This window comes from Malania oleifera, chromosome 3, assembly GCF_029873635.1.
Source record: "Malania oleifera isolate guangnan ecotype guangnan chromosome 3, ASM2987363v1, whole genome shotgun sequence".
Lineage (NCBI taxonomy): Eukaryota > Viridiplantae > Streptophyta > Magnoliopsida > Santalales > Ximeniaceae > Malania > Malania oleifera.
Window position 1 is genome coordinate 1,972,203 of NC_080419.1, and position 25,592 is coordinate 1,997,794.

Below are 25,592 nucleotides of genomic sequence, written 5' to 3' on the forward strand. Positions count from 1 at the left end.
TAACAATCTCCCCCTTTTTGATGATGTCTAACCTATTAAGAATTTACTTAATCTTTGCATTTGAGTTCGTACTTATCATAGCTTGATATGCTAAGATTAGTTTACCTAGAATCACTAATGGGTTGTTATCATCAAAACATGACAATTAAGCTCATGTAGCCTCCGAGGCTAACATATTATTTTACTATTTATATCTTTTTTAGTTTTGGTTCTTTTGTTTCTTCCTGCTTCGGGGATCTCTTGTTTCTCTTCTAGGATGTAATTCTCTCCTTTCTTAATAAATTCTTTTGCTATCTAGGAGAAAAAAAAAAAAAATACATGAAGGGTAAAAAATAGTTCCATTCTCACTTAATTGCTAAAATAATATATTCTCTCATAACACTATCCATCGGGTTGGATGTCTATAAATATCACCGAATCCTAGCATGTTAAATCTTTCATGAACACATCTCCTAATTGATCCCAGGTTTCACAAATGGAGTCCTCACATCTTTCACAAAACAATTCACTTCAATATGTTTTGTCTTGTCATCAAACTTTGGGTTAATAGCAATATAAAATCCACCAAGCCTTATATCCCTTGAGTAGTAAAGGCATCCATTTCTGTACCCGTTGCATGCTTCCACCAATCCTTAGTAGGCACTTCAACATTTGAGGAAGGGATAGAAGTAGAGGAAATAGACAGAGGCGAAAAAACACAATAGTAGGAAGTGAAGAACTGAATAATGAGCAATAGGATAAGCAATTAAGGACTGTGAAGTATAGTGACTTTCCAGTGAGCAATTGGCAAACTCAAGTCATGTTGGGATGGATATCTAAAGCTAAAAATCAATAGCCATGGGCGGGAGAGGAGTGAGGGTAGGAACATAAGGATTAACATATAAGGGGAAACCAAACTGCTGATGGGCTCGAAATAGATTCATTTAAGGAGGACACCGCTGGAGAAATAAAGCATCCCCTAAAAAATGTGACATCAGCACTAATGTAGTTCTCTTGAGTGTGGTGATCGTAACATCTATATCCTTTCTTAAGTTGTTGGGTACCCAACAGTGATACATTTAACAACATGAGGAGATATGTTTTGCTGGGATAGATTCAACCCTTTCTGCAATTTATAATAGATTCATCCCTTTTTGACACAATACTATCATAACACCAAGAATGTAATGCAGATACCCAAGTCCTTGATTTGAAATTTTCTTGATTTTGCACTGGGCTGCCCTTTCTTTCCTTACATTGTCGTGACATCTGTAATCCCACTTTCGTCAATTCTAGTGATGATGATTTCACCAATATAAACTACTAAAAGCACTGCACCTATCTCGTTTTGTGGACAAAGATAATTTTCTAGAGTAGCCCTGAATTAAACCAAATGCAGAGACCATCTCACTAAATTTGTTAAGCTAGGCTCGTGGAGATTGCTGAAGACCATAAATGGCCTTATGCACCCAACCATCCTCCACCTGAGCTACATACCCAAGAGATTTCTCTATGTCAGCAAATCTCCATATCAAAGGCATTCACATCCAATTGGTGTAAGGGCCAATTAAAATTAACTACAAGTGATCTCAATACATGATTACACTAACAGAATTTAGTCTAGCAATAGGGAGAAGATCTCAACATAATCAATACAATATGTTAGAGTGTACCCCTTGGCAACCAATTGAGCCTTAAGCTATTCAATAGAGTCGTCAGGACGATATTTGATAGTGTTGACCCAATAACACTTAACTAACTCCTTGCTAGAAAGAAGACTCACCAAATTCCATGTCCCTTAACTGGTCAAGGCATCCATTCTACATCCATTGCATGCTTCCACCTAAATTCTGCGCAAAGTTAGCTAGTGCTTCTACATGTGAGCAAGGGAAAAACACAAAGGGCACTGACAAGGCAAAAGAAAACATAGGACTTGGAAGGTGTTGAACTAAAACAAAGTGAGTAATATGATAAGCAATAAATGACTGTTAAGTACATGCTTTGGTGCCTTTCTTGTATGCAATTAGCAAATCTGAGTTATGCTGGGATGGATCTTGAGCATAGAAATCAAAATAGTGAAGGAAGAGTAGGAGTTGCATTGTGGTAACGATGCTTGTGCCTTCTTTAGCAATTTATAAACCCTCAATTGTTTCTTGGCTCAATAATTGATGGATTTGGAGGAGCAGTGCACAAGGGGAGGCTGGAAGTTATTGATGGGCTCAAAATATATTCATATAGTCAGGACCGAACACTAGAGAAATAAGTTATCCCCTTAAAAAATGTAAGATCTGCTCTAGCATATGTTGTGCGTTTGTGGGGATTGTAACATCCATAGCTTTATTGAACTGACAAGTGGCCAACAAAGACGCATTTAATAGCATGAAAAAACTTGTCCTGTCCCATGTGTGGAACATGAATAAAACATCTGCCCCCAAAGACACAAGGCACAACGAGCTTGGATGTTTTTGAGTACACAATAAAGAAGGGAATTTGTCCCCTTAGAACACTGAAAGCATCATATATGTAGAACATAGACTGCAAAAAGAGCATCGGTCCAAAGGGTTTTAGGAACATGCAAATCAAAAGAGTAGAAATCGTGTTATGTCAAGTAAATGTCTATTTTTCTATTCAACTACTCTGCTTAAGGGTATGTGCACATAATGTTTGATAAATAATTCCTCTGGCCTCAAGGCTCCACTCTTTGTGTGGACAAGGGTAGGAGGAGGGTATTCACAGTGTATGCAATCTTGCCGCTGCTTTTATTCACAGAAGTTACTTCCATGGACTCAACCTCGTGACTGACTAGTCACAAAAGAGCGACTTTACTGTTGATCCAAGGCCCGTCTTCTTAGATTCATGTGCATAAAATTTGAATACTAATGCCAAAAAATCATCCACAAAATACTTTAAAAATATTTATGACCAATCAAATTCTTGACTCTACACGAACCCCAAATATTTGAATGCATAACAGAAAATAATAATTTACTAGAAGACTCAACTCTACAGGGAAGAGATTTTCTACTATGCTTTCCTAATTGACGAACAAAACACTCAAAGGATTAGGCTTAGACACAAGGTCTTAAATTTCAATTTCGACTCAAATTTTGATGCTTTAAAAGTACGGAAATTTCAATTTCGATGTCAATTTCGATTTCAATATGAAAAAATAACAGAATTCAGTAGTAAAGCATGTAACACAAATGAAATTCATAAATTATTTCAATATTATTTATTATACGAATAATGATAATTTAGACATGAATGGTTAAATAAAATTTTGTTTTAAGTTTATTTTTTCATATAATTTCAAATGAACTAGTAATAATCTTTTGTTTCAATAGAAATAAATAAAATAAATTAAGAGAGAAATTTCACTTCACTCCTAAATCTCTTATTTGAATTTCGAGGAAATTTCATTGCATAGTTAATATTTCGACAAGTTTCACCAAAATTTCGAGATTTCAATATATTTCGGATGATTCATTGAGATTTTGATGGATATTATGCAAGTTGGAAATTGACTGCCATTTGAATTTTGAGGGTGGTGGAAACCGGAAATTTTGACAATTTCGTGGAAATTTAAAACCATGCTTAGACATAGAAAAAACTTGTTGACCCAAACGAGCATGCCACTAATCCAAAGAAACACCATGGGTCAAAATTGAAAAATCCATGTGATTAGAACTAGATCAGCCTCCACCACCATCAAAATAGCATAGACCATCCTTCACACCGTCCTCCAAAGGCACTCCACCAATCCTCTTCTTTGGCCAACGATCTTGAATAACACAATGACAAGGAAATAAGATAACAAAACAATTATGAGTTAGTTGATTAACTAATAACAGGTTTGAAGGGAATTTAAGCACATATAACACAAAAGAAAGAGGAATAGAAGGAAACAAAAGAATATTGCTGCAACCAAAAACTAATGTGATCGAACCAGCAGCAAGAGTAACCTTAGTGTAAACTAGTGGGTTTTGTGGACTGAAATAAATTAGGACTACGTGTGATATGGGAGGAGCCACCTAAGTCAATAATCCTGCTGAGGATGGAGAGGCAAGAAGCCCAGTTGTACCAGCACTAGATATAGAAGAATGGGTTTTAAGTTGTTGAACCATGCAGAGAAGATTGTTATACTCCTCCTGGGACACGATAGATGATGCACTCAACTCCCCCGTGGAGTGGCCAAATCCACTTAAGTGTCAATAGCAGAATCACCTTCTACCAGAGTTTATTGGACGTAGAAGGTTTCCTATGGAGATCAAATAGTATCATTTTCCTTGCCACAATGCATGCAAATGCAAGAATTTCCACACCAATCTCCTTGTCTTGATACACTACTTTTGCCACAACCGCCACCCATGCCTTGCCCTCGTCCTCCAATGCTCCCCCAACCATGGTTAAACGTAGTGCTAACCATAGCTGAACTATCACATGAAGAAGCCTGAGAAGAAAAATGAGGGCCATCTTTGGTGCTTTGTCGGATTCTAGCATATGCTTGATTCGTTGATGGTATGGATTCACTGGAAAGAATCTGATTGAGGATGGGTTGAAGCTCTAGACTCAACCCAGCCAAAAACTTGGCAGCCAAGATTTCTGCCCTGTGCCTCTTAATCATCTCAATGTCAGAACTAACTGGTAGATAGATTTTGAGTTCCTCCCACGTACCCTTCAGAGTGCTATAATACTCACTAATGGATCAACCTTCTTGGTCATATTTGAAAACCTTCTCATATAGGTCAAAAACATGAGTTTGACTTTTATCTTGTGAGAAGCTTTAGCGGAGATCATACCATACGGCCTTGGTTGTCCTATGAAACATCATGTTCGCAGCAATTCATGGCTCCATGTTATTCCACAAAATATGAGAACAGGAGCATCAGGAATGAATAACACAGAACAATGTGAAATCAGGCAGCACAGACAAGCACAGAGCAGAAATTCAGAGCTTCAAAGAGTTGCTCTGACCATGGAACATAAATTACAATATCCAATGAGGAATTACTTGACCATGCAGAAGTGGCAGAGCGCAATGACCAGGGAGGCACTTGATAAACAACCTGGCAGCACAGTAGCTACAGGCAAGCTGACAGCGAATAGAAGTGAGTGCTGGCAAGAACAGGAAATAAAGTCATTGAACACCAATCAAAACCACCAGCAACTGTTACAAGATTGCAGTCAATCAATCACAAGCACAGAACATCATCATGCCACAACCAATCAGTGAACTGCAACACAAAAAGCGGTATACCAGAAACAGTGTCACTTCAAATCAGCAAATCACCATGAACACACAGAGCATCCTACCAAGGATGCTGCGCAGCGAAACAGAGATGAAACGTGTCCCTAAACAACTCACAAACTTATCAGAAAATCGGATCTGAGAGCTGATTAGGGGAAGATAAGAAAGAAAACGTAATAAAAAACCAACGCAGATAAATCAGTTTAGAGGAGATTAACACTCTGATACCAGGTTGGTTTTTTTTTTTTTATAGAATTTGAAGCAAATTCTTTCTAATTGAGGGAAATTGATACAGCCGATTGGAGGATTTTATTCTTTTTTGCATTTTTTATGTTTATGATATTTTTATGAGGATTATATCTTCAAGATTTTGGGGTATTATCATTTAGGGAACTTGTATTTGGCTTATTTAGGTTTCTTAGTTTCCTTATCTTCCAAGCATTGTTAGCCTATAAAAGGCCCTAAGTATTAGTTTTTAGGAGGGAATTGCGAATAAAGTTATTGGATGTTGGTCCTGCATCATCATCCCGTATGGCTCTGCAGTTCTGTGAAATATCAGATTTGCCGCAATTCTGGCTCCATGCTATTTCACAACTACACAAGCAAAGATGGCAAAGAATGTCTTCCCTTCTGCATTAATTGGAGGATCCAGCGATGACTGTGATTTGCATATTAACAGTATCAGCAGAAGCTTTCTCTGCAGAGGTCATCAGAAAACCACCAGTACACTAGAATCTAGCACACAGCAGAAACAGTGGGAGCCAAACACAGCAGAGGAAATACAAGAAACAAAATGAAAAAAAGTCTCAACTACTAGGCATTATGATTGGCGACATCTAGACATGGGTGGATGCAAGAAAAGGAAATAGAGTTTCAAACACCAATTGGAAACCAACCAGCAACTGATACAAGATTGCAAGCAATCTGTCACGAACACGTGCAGTGTGAAAACACCATCACCATGCCACAGCCAGCCAATGGAACATCAGAACAACAATAGCATTATACTAAAAACAGTATGCAAATGCCTTCACATCAGCAAACCACCATGAACATGCACAACATCCAACCAAGGATGTTGCCAAGACTAGACAGGAAGAAGAGTGTTGCTACATGACTCTCAAACCAAACAGAAAATCATATTTGAGAACCAATTAGGGAAAGATGAGAAAAAGGAAAAGAGGAGTATCCAAAATCAACAAGATAAATCAGATTTAGAGGAGATCAATGCTCAGATACCTTGTTACAAATCTGAACTAAATGAAGTATGTGATGAAGAAAATACAGCACTTTTTGTTAGAGGAGAACAGAAGGAGAGAAGAAGAGAGACAAATAGGTGAGAGGGAGAACAGAGGCTGGCAGTCCTGGAGGAATCTGTGCCTCTACAGATCTGCTTTCTTTCTATATTAATAATAGAAAGATATGAGGGACAAAAATACCCTCACTCACACCACCTAATTACTAAATTAGCATATCCCCTCCTGACAAAGAGAAATAACTCTTCACAAAAGCTTAACATGCTGACATCTGTACCTTTATTCTTTGATTAATATTCTGCCAGTCCAACTTTTGAAAATGTAACATGTCGTATTCCTGCTCTGGATTCATCAGAATGGTTCACTATTGAGGAAGTATACATACTTGAGTAATGGTAGCAGCTACTCAGTCTCCTTAGAAGATGGTGTTGAAATATCATTGCTGGACAATCCTGATTCTGACAGTGATAAAAAAAGTTTAGACTACATGGATGAATCATCAGACATCTCAAAGACTTCTGCATATGCTCAAAGTGATTCAAAGATGACCAGTTTTACTTTTGAAGCCCAGGTAGGTAACTCTAAAAGTACTGATTTAATATTTTTATTTTGGAAATGAATTTTGCCATTAATCTGTCTTTTTTTCTTGATTTACATTTTCCTCCTTAGTATCATTTTTGGTGTAGCAGTAATTTGTCCTTCACTATACTGCTATAAGCTTCTACTTCTATGAGTATCTATTTATTTCCAATTTTGGTTGCTCTGGATGGCTTTATGCATGCATTGACATGAATAAAAGCAAGGAACATGCATGTGACTAGTTTTATTATTTGAGAGACACCTTTATGCTGTTGATTGAATCATATTTTCCTTTTTATTACGTGCAGCACCACTCTACTTGAGAAAGTTTTATATTTAAAATTTGTAGCTTGGATTGTTTATTCGTCTGAAGTGGAAATGCTTCTTCAAACTCATGATTTTCTTCTTTCTTGAGATTCCTCTTGAGTATTTTTTAATGCTCTTATATTAACTGATTCTATTGCTCTACAACTCATTTGTCCAGCCTTGATTTCTGAATCCGTATTTCTCAGCAATGTTGGTTTATCTTGCTCCTTGAATCGTATAGAACAAATCCTCAGTAATAGGTGCAGCTTCCTGGATTCCTAGTCCATTCAATGCATTGGCTTCCAAAAATGCTATTGTATTTGAAGCTACACTACCCTTATTTACACCTATTTGACGTGGGTACATGCTTTAGGTCTAATTAAAATCCAATTTTTTTGGACATGGATACTTGTGTAGATTGTCATAATATGTCCTTTTTTGTGGCATTTATGGATGAAAGCAGCTGGATGGAATAGCGTGTCTCTCATGAAAACCTAAGCATTTTAAAATATTTATCACATGGGAGCCTATAGTACTTCATTGAAAAAAAAAAATTGCATGAACTAAGAATGCTTTATCTCTTCCCTTTTCCATATATCTATCTAGCACTTGATTTGCCCCTTACATATCATAGATCAATGCCCATGCCTAGTGTTGCATGATACTTGTACTTTGATGTGTTGGTTTCCTTGTAACCCAAAAAATAGTTGCACAATCCTGTTACAAGTTTAAACAGCTTATGCGTCTTGACTTTCTTATATCAGATGCTATTTCTGAAAATTTCAATGTGACTCATAAATATTATGATTCACAAAGAACAATTCCATGACTTAGTGCGATTTAGCGTATTTTTTATATATAGATATTGGAGTTTTTTTCCTCAATGTATTTCGCATTTTCTTAGTCTTTATGATTTTTGAAATAAATCAGCCAACCTTATTGCCCATCCTTGGCATTTCCTATTTTCTATACGAATGCCATACAGTTTTCCTATTGTATTTTTGTCTTTTAAATGCATATTTAACTTTCTAGATTAATGTTAACGTAATCTTGTTTGTTGCTTCAATCTTAGGGTTTCTACTTGGTTTTCATTTAATAGCTTCACTATCGTATATTTTTTATTTGTTCTAATAAGGATTATGTCTTGACATGTACAGGTTGTTTCTCCTGAGTTCACCTTCTATGACAGTACAAAGTCTTTCTTAGATGATTCCTCACATGGTGAAAAGCTTCTCCGTGCAAAAATGGACCTAAGCTTCATGTGAGATTAACCTTTGTGTTTTCTTATGGAAAAAAACATGTATAGGAGTGGTGTTTAAAACATAGACATTATTCTAGTTATGCTGCTTTCATACTTTAGTAACCATTGCTCTCTTCTCCTTTCCTTCTGTTGCAGTCTTCTTCTGTTTTTCAAGGCATTTTTTTGTGGCTTTGAAGTATGAGTAAAAAATATTTTGACTCAAACTATGCTTTATGCTTTGTGTACATGCTGAACAGGTATGCATCAAAAGAATGTGATACTTGGATTCGAGCTCTCGTAAAGGATCTGACTGTTGAGGCTGGTTCAGGTCTTATAATTCTTGATCCAGTGGATATTTCAGGGGGTTATACTACTCTTAAAGATAAAACAAATATAGCTCTGATGTCAACCGATATATGCATCCATCTATCTTTGAGTGTTATTTCTCTTTTACTTAACCTGCAAACTCAGGCTGCAGCAGCACTACAATTTGGAAGTGCTAGTCCCCTGGTGCTCTGTACAAACTTTGACCGCCTTTGGGCGTCCCCAAAAGGTCTTTTTTTTCTAGTTAACAATTTAAAATTTCATTCTTCATTCATTTGCCTATGTTCTAGCTAGACATTGCATAATGCAGCTGTGACAATTGGCTGTCTAATTATCAACTCTTTGTCATATTCACATTTACTTTTATTATTTATTTATACAGAATATGGGTCTTGCATCAACCTTACCTTTTGGAGGCCTCGAGCTCCTTCAAATTATGTTATATTGGGAGATTGTGTGACATCAAGGTGAAAATATATCCAGAAGTTGAAATGGCTTTTTTATCCACGATAAATATGAATTTCTTCAGTATTCAAATTCCATTTTTTTCTGTTTAGTCTGTACTAGAATTGTCCTGTACTGGTTAAATCATAGTTGTCAAATCAAGATTCTAATTGTCAATGGAAATTCCAATTTCACAAGTTGAGAATTGAGAATCAAATTGAATCATAAGATTTGGTGCAAAATTTGAAAAATCAATTCCTAATGACTTGCATGTACAAGTAAAATAGTAAAAAACACTGAAATTTCAACAAATATGGATCAACCATGTTAATAATTGGTAGGGTGCTTGCCTTTGAAGCAAGTTTTGTAGGTCTAAATCCTACCATGATCTATTTAACTCGTACATAAAAGGGAAAAGTAGCCATATGAACAAGATGTATAATGATCTAACCATTCCTCCTCTATCATGAATTAAGTATTAAGTTAAGCTAGTTTCTATGAAACTATAACACGTGCTATGTGGCTCAAAACTAAAGCACTAAGTGTAAGAGTTGAAGACACTAAAAAGTAAGATATGATTCGAGTTGAGAATCATACTGTTCTCAGAACTATGGGTTAAATGTTGATTTGTTGCCTATAATTTAGTTCATTTATAATTGGCAAAATGATCATGAGCAATCAAGTGAGAGGAAATTTTAGTTTAATCTTACCAGACCTTTAGTATGATAGAATTCCTTTTTCTAGCTATTAATATTTCATCTAAAGTTGCAATTTCATCCATAATCTGTTTTGTAAATGTGTTAGTAACTGTATAGTCGCATTTTAAAAACAGTATTCATGTTTTGAAACAATTTTTGTTTTATTTATGCACAAAATTAACCACTCGAATTGTTCATTTGAACGACATTTAGAATTTTACAGTAAAAGTGATATACTGAGAATTTCTATGATTATATAGTGATATATAAATGTTAAAAATCTAATTTTTTCTATGTCCAAAGCTTTTATTTACATATAGACATACTTATATATTTATATATATTTTTTGTGCCTTTATTTTCTAGCTTCACTGTGTCCGCATGTTTATGGCATACTCATGTGCTTGCTTCATAGAATTATATGAATGCGCCATTAATTTTCTGATAATCTCTTAGATCATAGAAAAACTTTCCTCTTTTGAGGGTTGATTTTCTTCCATTGAATCCCTCCAGGACAACTCCTCCTTCACAGGCAGTTATGGCAGTGAATAACACATATGGCCGTGTTCGGAAGCCTCTCGGTTTCAAGCTTGTTGGTTTGTTCTCTGGCATTCAAGGATTAGAAGGTGGTGATGGCCATTCTGATTGTTCTCTTTGGATGCCAGTTGCACCCCCAGGATACTCTGCACTGGGCTGTGTGGCACATATAGGAAGCCAACCACCTCCTATTCACATTGTATTTTGCTTACGTTCTGATCTTGTTACATCCACAACATATTCAGAATGCATATTCAGTGCCCCTTCAAATCCTTGTTTCTTGTCTGGATTCAGTATCTGGCGTCTGGACAATGCTCTTGGATCATTTTATGCCCATCCTTCAAAAGAATGCCCTCCCAAAGAGAGTACTTGTGACTTGAGTTATCTTCTTTTATGGGACTCAAATCAGCATCATTCTCCTGTCAAACACACTGCGTCAGATCCAGTTAAGCATGAATATGAGAGAGGGAATAAGAGTAACCAGAGTACAAGTTCTTCTGGATGGGACATTGTCAGATCAATTTCGAGAGCGACTAATTGTTACATGTCAACCCCTCATTTTGAGAGAATTTGGTGGGACAAAGGCAGTGACATTCGCCGACCAGTCTCAGTATGGCGTCCTATACCACGTCCTGGTTATGCCATACTTGGTGATTGCGTAACTGAAGGGTTAGACATTTTTGTATTTCCATGTTTCCCTTTTTTTATTTTCCACGTATTTAATATTTTCCATCACTGCAATATGTTTTTTATACTCTCATTGATCAACATGTGGTATTACTTTTTCCATCTCAGCTTAGAACCACCTGCTCTGGGTGTAATTTTCAAGACTGATAGTCCTGAAACCTCTGCAAGGCCTTTACAATTCACTAAAGTTGCCCACATTGTGGGGAAAGGTCTTGATGAGGCCTTCTTTTGGTACCCAATTGCTCCACCTGGTTATGCATCTTTGGGATGCATAGTCTCTAGAACAAATGAAGCTCCACACATCAATATATTTTGCTGCCCGCGGTTGGATCTTGTTAACCAAGCCAATATTCTTGAGCTGCCTATTGCAAGATCTTCAAGTTCAAAAGCATCAAATTGTTGGAGCATTTGGAAGGTTGAAAATCAGGTGAAGCGAATATCCATTGAACTTACAGCCTGAATTTGCCATTTTAAAACCTGAGTTTTGTATGTAGAATATAATATTGTCCCCTTCTTCTTACTTAGACTTTTTAATGTGTTTGGATATGATATTATCACATCAAGTCATTACTCTTATTCATTTAGTTAAACAAATAGGAAACATAATCTCTCTCTTAGTAAAGTTTCTTATTCTATTTTTTTTTTAAGGAAACATAATCTTTACCCGATATCTGTAGGCTTGCACTTTCCTTGCACGTTCTGATCTGAAAAAGCCATCGAGTCGCTTGGCTTACACCATGTGTGATTATGTGAAGCCAAAGATGCGGGAAAATATAACAGCTGAGGTGAAACTGAGATACTTCTCTCTGACTGTTTTAGACAGCTCATGTGGGATGGTATGGACACGCAAACTCAACTAATAATAATGGCAACAATAGCTTTAATAATAAATTAGAAATTATGGAAAATTTTCCCATCCCTTGTGATTATTCACTTTTATTAAATTTGGACCCTTTCAGATGACTCCTCTATTTGACACAACCATCACCAAAATAAAGCTTGCAACGCATGGTCGACTAGAGGCAATGAATGCAGTGCTGATATCTTCTATTGCTGCATCAGCATTCAACACACAATTGGAAGCATGGGAACCATTAGTGGAGCCATTTGATGGAATATTCAAGTAATATTTTAGTGTTATTCTAATTACAATGAACTGTTCCCTATATTATTTTCTTATTTTGTTGAGATATATATATATATTTTATGTTGTTCTTCGAAACCAATACACTGCCTCTCATTTACTCTTTTATTTTCTTTTTCTGAAGGTTTGAAACATTTGATAGCAATGGAAATCCACCATCGAGCTTTGGAAAAAGAGTGCGCATTGCTGCTACCAGTGTGCTTAATCTAAATGTTAGTGTTGCAAATCTCGACACATTTGCACAGACACTTGTTTCATGGAAAAGGCAGATTGAAATTGAACAGAAAGTGGCAAAGCTAAATATGGTAAACTGGGCTTCAAGTGACTTTAATATTTTACAACTAATTGAGTTAGTTCTGTGTTTTAGCTGATATTTAGGTGCCTCAGTAGCTCACTATCTGTGCAGGAATCTGTTAGTCGCAGCAGAAATGGGGATGGTTCCACTTTCTCTGCATTAGATGAAGATGATTTTCAAACTGTGATGATAGAAAATAAACTTGGGTGTGATATTTATCTGAAGAAAGGAGAGAAAAACTTGGACACTGTTGAACTGCTACATCATGGCGACTCTGCTTCTGCATGGATTCCTCCTCCAAGGTTTTCAGACAGACTAAATATTGCAGATGAGTCCAGGGAAGCTCACTATTATGTTGCTGTGCAGATACTTGAAGCCAAGGTTATAATTGTGATTTTATTTTATTTTATTTTATTTTTTTTGACATTTTAATTTTCTTTTATTCTACTTTCTATGGAAAAAAAGAGTGTTCACTTTTTTCATCTATGTTTTGCAGGGTTTGCCTATTATTGATGATGGTAATAGCCATAACTTCTTTTGTGCTCTGCGCCTTCTTGTTGATAGTCAAGCAACAGATCAGCAAAAGCTTTTCCCTCAGAGTGCAAGGACAAAATGTGTTAAACCTTCCATTTCCAAAGTCAATGATTTGGATGAAGGCAGTGTTAAGTGGAATGAATTTTTCATATTTGAAGTTCCACGGAAGGTATTTTATGAATTACCTGCTCCATGTTGTGGCACTAGAACTTTGTGCTGCCCATGTTTTAAATGACCCTACCATCTTTTGGATTTACTAATGAGTTGTCTTCCAATTTCCAGCTGCATATCATCCTGTATTATGCACATATGTTCTAAGAAAGCGATTAAAATTTTGAAAATTTGTCAAAGATTTTATCTTTGCTAAGAAGATTTTTCGGGTGACACGAAATTTGATTCTAGCCCAAAAATATTATTGCTGTGTAGAATGTGTGTATTGGGAGATTCAAGCAGCAAGTTATAACTCAAAAATTTGGTGGTAGAACTTAAGGAGAAAATTTTCATTCAAAAAAATAATAATTATAGTGCGATTTGAATCGTAAACCAAACCATCAATTTGATTTCTTTTAAAAACCAACCGAACTGCAAACTCTTTTATGTATATTGGATTGGGTACACACTCCTTGTGTGCTACATGGCTTTGGGACGTTTTGGATAATTGTGGGGGCTTATAGTTTTGGGGCACTCTGGATAGTGGGTGGTTATAAGGGTATTTTCAAAAGTTTTGGGTAGCTCTGGGCTCTGAGTAGTTGTGGGGTTGTTTTGGAAAAATTGTTGATTGTTGAAAGATTACTTTGGGCAACTTAAAAACCAGTCCAAGAAAGGAAAATCCTCTTTCTAGTAGTAGAGATATATAAAGCATTTTATATTTTTTATTATCTATAAAGTATATAAATGCCACTTTTCCCATGTATTTATTTATTAAAAAAAAAAAATTTTACATGTGCACTTTATATTTTTTGATAAACTGAACCAAAGCTTAACATTTGGTTTTTATTTGGTTTAGTTTCTGTACAGAATTTCTCTTGATTCAGTTTACCAAAAAAAGTGCAAAATACTGGATAGAACTAAACCATGCACACCTCTAAATAAGACAATAAAATAAATAAAATGGGATTTAGGTGATGGACATTAATTTATATGAAATGAGAATAAGTGGGGCTTGCAGTATTTTTAATTTATCTTTGCCTATAAATAGATAATGTTTTTTAAAATTTCCGACATAAGTGAAAGTTTTACCTTCTTTCTTTGCATGTTTAGCTGTTTCTTTAGTTTGGTCCCCCCTAGAACAAAATTAATATCCTTAATCAGTTATTAGCTTTCACAAGCTCAACTAAAATCTACTTTGTGGATTTCATTCCAATAGTACCTTTTTTGTATGTAATTGTTGCAGGGGATGGCTAAGCTGGAAGTGGAGGTAACGAACCTTGCAGCTAAAGCAGGAAAAGGTATATTTGGCCCATTGGCCCTGAACTTAGAACTCCATCACATGAAGATGCGTGCACTTATGTTGACTTCACCTTTTGTAATTTTTTCTTATAATCCTTCTCTTTAAGAATCAATCAACAGCTTAAGAAACAAGTGTGTGTGCAAGCGTGTCAAGATTTTCTGTACTTTGGTTGTTAAAAATTTTCCTATTCCCTGTAATGGGTACTATATATCATTTGTTTATCTTTTCACATGCAATCAGGCTGCGCAGGGAAGTGTTAAAGTTTGATATACATTATTGACCCCCAACTTAACAGCTTAAGATTTTAGGTACAGTGGTGACCTAACACTTGCATTTGTGTTGGATCTGTTGTTTGCAGAAAATTCAGTTAAGTGATTGGCTATTGTTACACATTACTACTGAGTTTCTCAGTCCGTTAGTGACTCCCATTCTTCTCATGCTTCCTTCATAATTAGTGTCCAAATAATGGATCAGCTTTAACTGAATTTCATGCTTTGTCAAGATATTGCTCCTGGCAGCTGTATCAAATGTTCTTTTGGAAGAATCAGAATGGCCACTTTTTTATAATAATTTGGATATGGAACTTGTGTGCACATGCACATGCACTAGAAATAGTGCACACACGATGCATGTGCATGCATACACGAAGTCATGAGTTATGAAGAGATTGGAGGGACTGTTTGTATAAAAGAAATAAATCAGTAACTTTGAATTTACAAACTTAAATAGAGTGATTTGAGCACATGAAAATTTGAAATTAAACTGAATTTCATATAAAAATTTTCAATACAACAACAACAACGAGAAGCCTTAAGTCCCACTATGTGAGGTTTGGCTATATGAATCCTACGCCAATTCACACAATCGAAGGAATTTTCATTGACTAACTTAAAGAGTTATTAATCCTTCCTCACTACCTCATTCCAAGTTGTTTTAGGTCTACCCCTACCCCTTCCCCTTCTAATACCATTAACAATGGCTAACTCACTCCTTCATAATGGTGCACTACTTGGCCTGTGTTTCAAATGCCCAAACCATCTAAGTCGCCCCTCCCTTATATTATCTTCTACCAGTACTATACCTAACTTATTGAGAATATGTTCATTCCTTATTTTATCCTTTAATGTTGTGTCACTCATCCACCTTAGCAACTCTTGAAATTATCACCCAAAAAATTATAATGCTCCATTTTTTTTTTTTTATGTGCTAGGTAATCATTTGTAGATGTGTGCAAGTATATTTGAAAATTTATGATAATTGTGAGCAGCGATGTTTCTCTTTATCTCAATTTTGCCCTTCCATTGCAATTTCCTAGTCGATTGTTTTCATGTTTCTAGTTAGGCGTAATGGTGGGGGTTCACTCCATCCAAATCGAAGGGAAGTCATTCGATTTGAGGCTGGATAAGGTAGGGAAGATCGAATCTTTGTTCGTTCTTGAGAAGAATCAAAAGTGCAATCAGTGGGTTTGTCTCTCTTCAGGAGCTGCCTCATGGTTTTCTCAAAGATTCTCGGCTCTCGCCTATAAGTTGGGCAAGGGATTTCGAAGGTTTAGGGTTGGTTATGTCGATTATTGGATGGGGATTCATGTAATTAGGGCAGGTAATTCCATGGAATTAGGACATGGATGGAGGGGGTAAGAACTACTCCATTTTTGTTCCCGAAGGGCTGAATGGGGAAGGGTGGTCGTGGTTTGTGGAAGCTTTCGCTACTTTGGCGACTTCATGTCAATCATGCCCAAATGGGGAAGTTAGTAAGAAGCCATATGGAAAACGCGCTTGGAGTTGAGTCATTGCTGGAAGTGCAGGCGATGGTGAAGGTCATTTGGTCCATACAAAATTTGCAGGAAAAGGTTTGTGCTTACTATGGGGGAAGGTCAATTGAGGCAGCATCTCAAGCACAGGTGAGGGAGTTGAAGGTGATGGTGTCGTCTGAGCAATCCAAACCAGAAGCAGCTTGGGTTTCTTGTGTGGACATCGAGAGGACGAAGATAGAGGCAGATAGAGTTTATAAGCTTGGAAGATGGACTGACGAAATTAGAGTGGGCGGGGCCTAGTTTATTGTCTATTAAAATTGATTTGGGCTGGCTTCTTGAAAATAATAAGAGTTTATTAAACTCTTTGTTGCGATTTTTGGCTAAGGAAGACCAAAAGCAGGCCTTTGATTTAAAAATGGGCTTGGCCGGTGGAGATGCTTATATAGGAGAGCAGATTGGCCACTCATTTGGGAAAGCCCAAGAAGAGCAGATGGGGCATTTAGCTGGGAAAGTTTAAGATTCTATACAGCCCCCTGAATGTAAGGGAGTCTCTTTGACTACATTTTGGGATGATATGGGGGTTCATCGTCTTTCTAAGCAGCAACATCTCAAAATGCATCCTTCCTTGAATGAAGTACGAGGTGTTCCAATGTTGTACTCTTCTTCAAATAAAAGCCTAGATGGTTATGACGAGGGATGTTCTGATACAAGTAAAGTGCTGAAGCTGGAAGGAGTAGAAAGGCCTGATAGGTTTGATTATTATCCTTGGCTGGAGGAAAACAGCATTAAGGGGAGCTTAAGGAATGTTATGGGGGAGTATGGCTCAAAGAATTTTAGTTCCTGTGAGTTGGGAAAACAGGATTTTATCTCTTCTTCAGTAGGAATTCAAGCTGGAAAGGGAGTCTTTTTGGAAAATTTGAGGAGTGTTAAGGTGTGGGATTGTCGAAAGAATATGCAGATGGGTATTGAAGGGACGAAATCTGTTGAAGAAAAGCGAGAATTATCTAGTGAGAAAACACCAGATATTTAAGAGGGCTAAGTTGAGTAAGGAAAGTAAGAGATGGGGAGATGTGTCGAATGAGGACAGCTTAGGGAGTAGTGAGTTTAAGTCTGGAAAAGGTCTACTTTTGGAATATATTTGAGAACAGTGTGGATATTCTTCTAATTCCTCTATTGATTGTCTCAGGGATCTATCTTATGTGCTGCCTCCTCCTTTAAATGGTTTAGAAGGTAATAACCTGTTTGAAGATGAGGATCACAAAGATAATAAAAAGGTTGAGGATGGAATTCTGCCTCCCCCTGGTCAAGATGTAATTCCTAGGAAGTGTATTGACACTCAGAGGCTATTGGATGACTCGGGCCTCAGGTTATCTGATCAAGGAGGTAACGAAGTCAGGCTCGATGGTGGCAAATCCAAGGTGAAGAAGGGTCAATGGGAATTAGCTAACTTGAAGTGTTCGGTGAACTATGGTGGGAAAGGTTTGAGGGGATTTCTTGGTTAATTATTTCAGTTTTTTATTTTTCATTTTTATGTTTATTTTTATTTTATTTTATTTTATATTTTTTAGGATTTAGTATCCTTGCTATGATTGTACATTGTCATCCTTAATTTATTTTCTTTATCATAAAAAAAAAAAAAAAAAATGTTGTTTCTTAGTTGCCCAACATTTTTTTTTATCTATGTAGCATGGATGGTCTTATCACTGTCCTATAGAACTTTTTTATTTTATTTTAATGGTACTCTACAATCACACAGCGCGTCTGAAGCATCTCTCCATTTTACCCAACCATTTTTAACTCTATGTATGACATCCTCTTCAATTTCTCCTTCGACTTTCATAATAGGTCCAAGATATCAAAAGCTAATAGTGTTGTTGATTTCTTGATTTATCTAGTTTAATCTTATCTTCAACATTCCTCCTTTATATGGCTGAAATTTACAATTCATATATTTTATCTTATTTTACTTGTTCTAAGCAAATGATGCGACGTGATGAGATGCTTGTTGGGATGCCAGATACTGCAAGAACCTTGAATTCTGAGACAGCTATAGCATGTTGTCCACTAATGGCCAAGTGACCAATGAGGGAAACATACTTTTGGGATTTGTGGACTCCATCCCAACACAACCAACCTTGACTACAACAGCAAATTAGAAGCACACAATAAGCAATGTGTTTTTTAGTGTTCTTGGACTCCGTCCCAACACTCACAAACGAAAGCAACATGAACAAGGTCAACAGCGAAAACAACCACAAGTGAGTCACAAACAAACCAGCATGGCACTGTTACAGCCCAAAGAAACTCCTGAAGAAAGTGCCATTAGTGGACAACCAAAAAGGTTGGATCTTGGAACAAAAGACATCACCAACAAGTTGAAGTTATGGAGTATGAAAATTTATAAGGCATTCAGGAAGAAAAAATCGGAGCAAAAATGTGCTAAAAAATCTCTCTTTTACTGGTGCATGAGGTTGGAGCTTCCAACTTTCAGTCGGCACATGGAGGCTTGGGGACCTTCTCTGGCAATAAAATTTCATAGAATGATAGATCAGCAGGTTCTATGGCTGTAATATGGGGTTGGTATTGCATAAAGTTAAAAAATAAAAAAATAAAAAGAACTAAAGGGGTTCTGGAGATTCTGAATTGGCAGTGACGTGCAGGAATTTCCTGTGTTTTCTGGCAACTTCTGGAGTTTTTTTCTGGTCTCTGGTGGTGTGGATGATCCTCCTAAGATGGTGGACGTGCAGCAGATTTAAGGTTTCAGGCTTCAGTTGGATTGCAGCTGCTACCATTAGGTTACGATGATAGGTCTATTCACTATTATGTGCCAAATACATGACAATGACCATATTATTACCCTTACTTATGCTTACTAACATAGCAATAACACAACAACAGCAATACTGCGAAAAAACTTTCAATGTTGGAAAAATGGGGATGAATTAATATTTGTTCATTCTTGACCACATTCAAAATCATAGTAGATGGATGAGATTATCTTCAGGTGCTGCTAAATGTTTGTCTCATGGATTGACTATTTTCAGTCAGTGGGATGGGATTTTGTGGCATTCGATTGGGTAACATGCAATATTGGATTATGATTCATTTAATAAAGGTGGGGAACTTTATGGAGTTAGGATTGGGGTAGCAGGGTAAGGGATGTTCAGTTTTTGTCCTTGGTGGATCTTAAGATGATTGGTGGTCAAGTTTTCAAAATGAACTTTGTGAGTTGGCTAGCGATCGCTATGTTGAGGCTGGTGGCAAAGTTGAAAGCAATTAGCGAGATCATCAATCATGGAGTCTGGTTATGGCGGTGGTGAAGATGTCAATGGTGAATTTAAGGGATGGCGGTGGGTAAGGGATGTTCAGTTTTTGTCCTTGGTGGATCTTAAGATGATTGGTGGTCAAGTTTTCAAAATGAACTTTGTGAGTTGGCTAGCGATCGCTATGTTGAGGCTGGTGGCAAAGTTGAAAGCAATTAGCGAGATCATCAATCATGGAGTCAGGTTATGGCGATGGTGAAGATGTCAATGGTGAATTTAACACGTGCAACCCCCCCCCCCCCCCCAAAAAAAAAAAAAATATGTTTTGGTAAACAAATCAGCAAGCTGCATGTCCAACTTCATATAAGTGACTGTAATGAGCTTCTGCACAAGTTTCTCCCAAAAAAAAGTGGCAATCAACTTCAATGTGCTTCGCCTGCTCATGAAAGCCCGGGTTGGAGGCAATATGAAAAGCAGCTTGATTGTCACACATCAACTTCATAAGTTGAGAATGCGAAAAATCCAATTCTTACAACATGTTCTTCGATCAGATTAGTTCACAAGCTGTGTGAGCCAAAGCTCTATATTCTGATTCAGCACTTGACCTTGCCACCACAATTTGTTTCTTAATCTTCCAAGAAACCTAGTTACCACTAACCAAGATACAATACCCGAATGGTGTATCTTCGATCGGAAGGCGATCCAACCCAATCTGCATCTATATATCCATAGATATAAGTGTGACCCTGATCACGATATAAAAGACCTCTCTCAAGATGGGAATTACTGCATCTCAATGACTTGTCCTCAGGGAATCTAGAAATTGACTCGCAACACTTGTTGCAAAAGATATATCCTGCCAAATAACTGTGAGATAATTTAACTTTCTAACGAGTCTTTGGTATTGTCCAGGTTTAGGTAGCAAATCACCCATATCCGGCATTAACTTGCTCTTAGGATCCATGGGTGCATCAACCGGTTTAGATCCCAACAAGCCAGCTTCATCCAACAAATCAAAAACATACTTCCTCTGTGATTCCTCTGTGACACAACAGTTCCAATACGTAATCTAGATACTTCTATACCCAAGAAGTATTTCAATGGTCCCAAATCTCTGGTCTAAAACTTAGTCTATAGAAAAAGTTTGAGACTCTAAATACCTTTATCATCATCACCTGTAATAGCAATATCATTGACATAAACAACAAGAAGGATCCTACCCAATGAAGTATGACAATAAAATACGGAATGATCCACAGCACATCGTCGAAGACCAAACTCAAATACTACAGCGCTGAAATGACCAAACCATGCTCTGGAAGACTGTTTTAAACCATATAAAGCCTTCTTGAGCCAACACACTAAACCTGACCCCCCCCCCCCCCAAACACCCGAGCAACAAATCCAAGTGGTTGCTCTATATAAAGCTCCTCCTCTAGGTTACCATGCAAGAAGGAATTTTTCATATCTAGCTAATGCAAAGGCTAGTGAGTGACAAGTAGTAGCCAAGGAGATGAACAAGCGTACTTATGTAAGCTTGGCAACCAGAGAAAAAGTATCAGAATAATCCAAACCATACACCTGAGTGTATCCCTTAGCAACAAGACGGGCCTTTAGACGAGCCATAGAACCGTCAGGGTTGACTTTCATATTGTAAACCCAGCAACAACCAATCATAGACTTGTCAAGAGGAAGGGGTTCCATGTCCCAAGTACCATTGTCATATAAAGCGTTCATCTCTTCAACCATAGCATGCCTCCACCCAAAATGGGCTAAGGCTTCCAAAACAGATTTAGGAAGGGTAGTTTGAGCAGCAACAAAACAATAATAGGAGGGTGACAAGGAGTCATAAAAAACATAGTTGAAAATGGGGTGTTGAGTACATGTGCGTTTACCTTTCCAAACAGCAATAGGAGGATCAACATCATGGGTAGTGTGATCATCAAAAGAGGAAACCAAAGGCGTGGTAGTAGAAGCTAAAGGGGACTCTTTATCAAGATGATGAGAAGGACTCAAACTACATGGTGACTCAAATGGTTGTTTGGGCAAGGACAGAAACGTAAAATCTGGAAGATTAGGCAAAGGAAGAGACTCATTGAGCTCAAAAGCACTCAGTGACTAGCTGTAGTAAGGTGTAGACTCAAAGCAAGTAACATCGGCAGAAACAAAGAAGGGATGTAGCACATGACTGTAACAACAATATCCTTTTTGTGTATATGAGTAGCCTAGAAAGTCGCATTTTGTAGCACGAGGATCCAACTTATCCACCCCAGGAGTTAGTTGATGAAGAAAGGATACACGCCCAAATATAAGAGGAAGAGAAAACAAAGGTGAATTAGGCAAGAGAACGAAGTAGGGAATTTTTCAACTAAGAACAGAGGATGGCATTCTATTGATTACATAACAAGTAGTAAGTACAGCATCACTCCAAAACACTTTAGCTACATGCATTTGATAAAGTAAGGTGCAAATGATTTCAAGAATATGTCTTTTTTTCCACTCTACAACCCCATTTTGTTGAGGAGTGTGAGCACAATATTATTGATGAACAATGCCAAACTAAGTCATGTAAGTAGTGAATTGTGCACTAAAAAACTCTTTAGCATTATCACTTTGAAGTATTCGAACTAACAAACCAAATTGAGTTTTTATTTCAGAACAAAAGACACAAAATGCATGAAATAACTCAAAACAATCTTTTATTAAATATAACCAAGCCATTCTTGAATAATCATCGACAAAGGTTACAAAGTACCAAAAACTCAACTTGGACACGACCCTACTAGGACCCCAGACATCTGAATAAACTAACATAAAAGCGCTTGCAGCCTATTTATTGACACGGGAAGCGAAAGAAACATGATAGTGCTTTCCAAACTGACAAGGGAAGCGAAAGAAACATGATATACACTGCCACAGCACTCACAAATCAGCAACCACACCAAAAACAAGAAGAGCAATCAATATTTGGGACAATCACAAACTATGTGAAGCACCGACACAACCACGGACGATGTGAACAACTTACCAACGGATATAGCACTGCCACAGCCTCACAACTGAACATACGATCGCTGCCATGGCTCCAAAAAACTCACAAAGAAACCTTCACAAACCCTGAACAGAAATGAATGGAATACCACGCATGCATGGTCGAAAAAGGTTCAATTTTTTAGCAATATACTGGCCTAACAGCTTGATAATGCAGCCTAAAGAAGGAATCAGAGCATGACAGAGTAAAAAAGAATAAAAAAGTGACCGGAACTTAACTCACGCTCCAGCACATGGGGTCCGCCCTGCCAACATTTGGCCGGCACGTGAGGGTGCTTGGGGTTTCCTCTGGCGATGGGGTTTTGTGGGGTGGGTCATCGGGGGGCTCTGTTTATGGGTATGTGGTTGGATTTATGAAATAATATGGGATGGAGGTGGATCTGGAAAGAACAGCTGTGGTAATGGTGTTTTCTGGCTACAGCTGAGGGGAATAGGGTTTAAGTTGGTTCACGCTCTGATACCATACCATGTTAAAATTTGATTAAAATGAATGACCTAACTTGACTCTCTTCCTATATTTATAATACAAAATAAATACATTCTAATGACAGTAATACCCTTACTAACTCTAACTAATTAACATATTAACACACTAAATAATAATATTACTAAAATATATATATATATATATATATATATAACCTCTAACAGTTAGTTCTATTTTCCTTTGTTTTTATTTCTTTTTTGTTTTTTTTTTTTTTTTTTTTCTTTTCCCTTCTATGAAATCTCTTTTTCTTCTCATAGATTGTAATATTCTCTCCTCTTTCTTAATATATTTTTCTTTTGTGATAATATATACTTACTGTTTACAAATCTATTGAAATTAAAGCCACAACAAACTGCTGGGGTCTCTAATGGTGCATGCATGCAAACAATGACTTGTGTTTTACTCATAAACTTGGTGTTTGGATTATGCAGGTGAAGTGGTGGGTGCATATTCTTTTTCAATTGGATGTGGTGCAAATACACTGAAGAAGGTAGCTTCTACCAGGATTCTGCATCAACCATATGATGCTCAAAATATTGTATCATATCCACTGAGGGGAAGGGTGGGTTCATTTATGTTGCATCATTTATGGATTTTTTGTTGCAAATACTTGTTTCTATACATCTTTATCTATGAGCTTCACATTCTCTTTGCTTCTTTGTTATTTATTTTTTTCCAATCTAGGGTCAACTTGCCAATGATGAAGACATGCATGACAATAGATGCCTCTTGGTTTCTACTAGTTATTTTGAGAGGAAAACATTACCAACCTTCCAAGAGAATACTGGTTCTGTGAATGATGTTGAAACAGATATAGGTTTCTGGGTGGCACTGTGTCCAGGTGGCCCATGGGAGAGTTTTCGGTCAATGCTTCCATTGTCAGTGGTTCCCAAATCATTAGAAGAAAATTCAATTGCAATGGAAGTCATCATGAAGAATGGCAAGAAGCATGTGGTATTCAGGGGTCTCGCAACTGTTGTAAATGATTCAGATACTAAATTGGACATTTCTGTGTGTCATCTGTCCATGATTAGTCTTGATGCCTCTGCTGAACCTAGCAATCACAACATTGTGGTAGAAGAGATTTTTGAAAATCAACGGTATCATCCATTTTCTGGCTGGGGTAGCAAGTGGCCTGGCTTTCGTGCTAATGATCCTGGGCGCTGGAGCACTAGGGACTTCTCATATTCGTCAAAGGTGAGTAAATTTCATGTCCTTCTTTCCATCAATTGCTGTAGTTTTATTTTTTACCACCAAGTGAAACATATTTGTTCACTTTCCTATTTATTTACTTGGAAGGATTTCTTTGAACCTCCCCTTCCTCCGGGATGGAAATGGTCATCAACATGGAGCATTGATAAATCATCATTCGTTGACGTTGATGGCTGGGCATATGGACCTGACTACCAGAGCTTGAAATGGCCTCCAACATCTTCAAAGTCATGTACGAAATATGCTTCTGATGCTGCTCGCCGAAGACGTTGGATTCGTACCAGGCAGCAAGTTACTGAGCGCAACAGAAATTGCGTGAACAATGTTTTCTCTGTAAGTCCAGGGTCTTCTGCTGTCTTGCCGTGGAGAAGTATGTCTAGGGATTCCGGTCAGTGTTTGCGAGTTCGTCCTTGTGTAGACTGTCCTCAGGCCCCATACTCATGGGGTCATACAGTCACTGTTGGTTCCGGCAATCCTAATGGAAAGGACCAATCCTTAATTGATCAAGGTTCACTCTCTAGGCAAAATAATTTGAAGCAAGAATATAAAAAACCCATTTCTACATTCAAATTGAATCAGCTAGAGAAGAAGGATGTACTTGTGTATTGTTGTCCTAGTACTGGAAGTAAGCAGTTTTGGCTCAGTGTGGGTGCAGATGCATCAGTTCTTCACACAGAACTAAATTCACCGGTTTACGATTGGAAAATATCTATAAACTCTCCTCTGAAATTGGAAAACCGACTTCCTTGTCCAGCGGAATTCACTATCTTGGAAAAAACTAAAGAAGGGAGTGCTGTTGAGCGAAAACATGGTATAATATCTTCACGCAACAGCGTGCATATATATTTTGCAGATGTGCAGAAGCCTATTTATCTTTCATTGTTTGTTCAAGGTGGTTGGGTTTTGGAAAAGGTAAAAACTTTGTTAACATTCAAGTCTTACTGTGTCTAAAACGTGATGGGTGTAAATTTCTTCTCGTATGACTTTTTCAGGACCCTGTTCTTGTTCTGGATCTTTCATCTAATAACCATGTTTCATCATTTTGGATGGTTCACCAGCAAAGTAAAAGGTTTGTGTTTTCCAAGAACTTGTCATAATCGCAGTC

General features: G+C 37.3%; 1 protein-coding gene across 4 annotated transcripts in view; it reads left to right on the top strand.

Annotated features, from left to right (window-relative positions):
- The window catches only part of LOC131151699 (uncharacterized), a 157,681-nt gene that overhangs the window by 111,615 nt on the left and 20,474 nt on the right, over positions 1-25,592 (top strand). For all 4 annotated transcript variants that reach the window (XR_009135746.1, XR_009135747.1, XR_009135748.1 and 1 more), the window contains 16 exons: positions 6,839-7,054; positions 8,526-8,629; positions 8,866-9,161; positions 9,315-9,399; positions 10,588-11,280; positions 11,407-11,725; positions 11,976-12,134; positions 12,258-12,421; positions 12,567-12,747; positions 12,849-13,118; positions 13,234-13,440; positions 14,665-14,719; positions 23,707-23,837; positions 23,960-24,472; positions 24,575-25,399; positions 25,480-25,556. Coding sequence is in view for 1 of the 4 variants with exons in the window: in XM_058103061.1 (XP_057959044.1) it covers positions 6,839-7,054; positions 8,526-8,629; positions 8,866-9,161; positions 9,315-9,399; positions 10,588-11,280; positions 11,407-11,725; positions 11,976-12,134; positions 12,258-12,421; positions 12,567-12,747; positions 12,849-13,118; positions 13,234-13,440; positions 14,665-14,719; positions 23,707-23,837; positions 23,960-24,472; positions 24,575-25,399; positions 25,480-25,556 (4,295 nt within the window). In the remaining 3 variants the exon portion in view is untranslated. The remainder of the gene's footprint in view (positions 1-6,838; positions 7,055-8,525; positions 8,630-8,865; positions 9,162-9,314; positions 9,400-10,587; positions 11,281-11,406; positions 11,726-11,975; positions 12,135-12,257; positions 12,422-12,566; positions 12,748-12,848; positions 13,119-13,233; positions 13,441-14,664; positions 14,720-23,706; positions 23,838-23,959; positions 24,473-24,574; positions 25,400-25,479; positions 25,557-25,592) is intronic.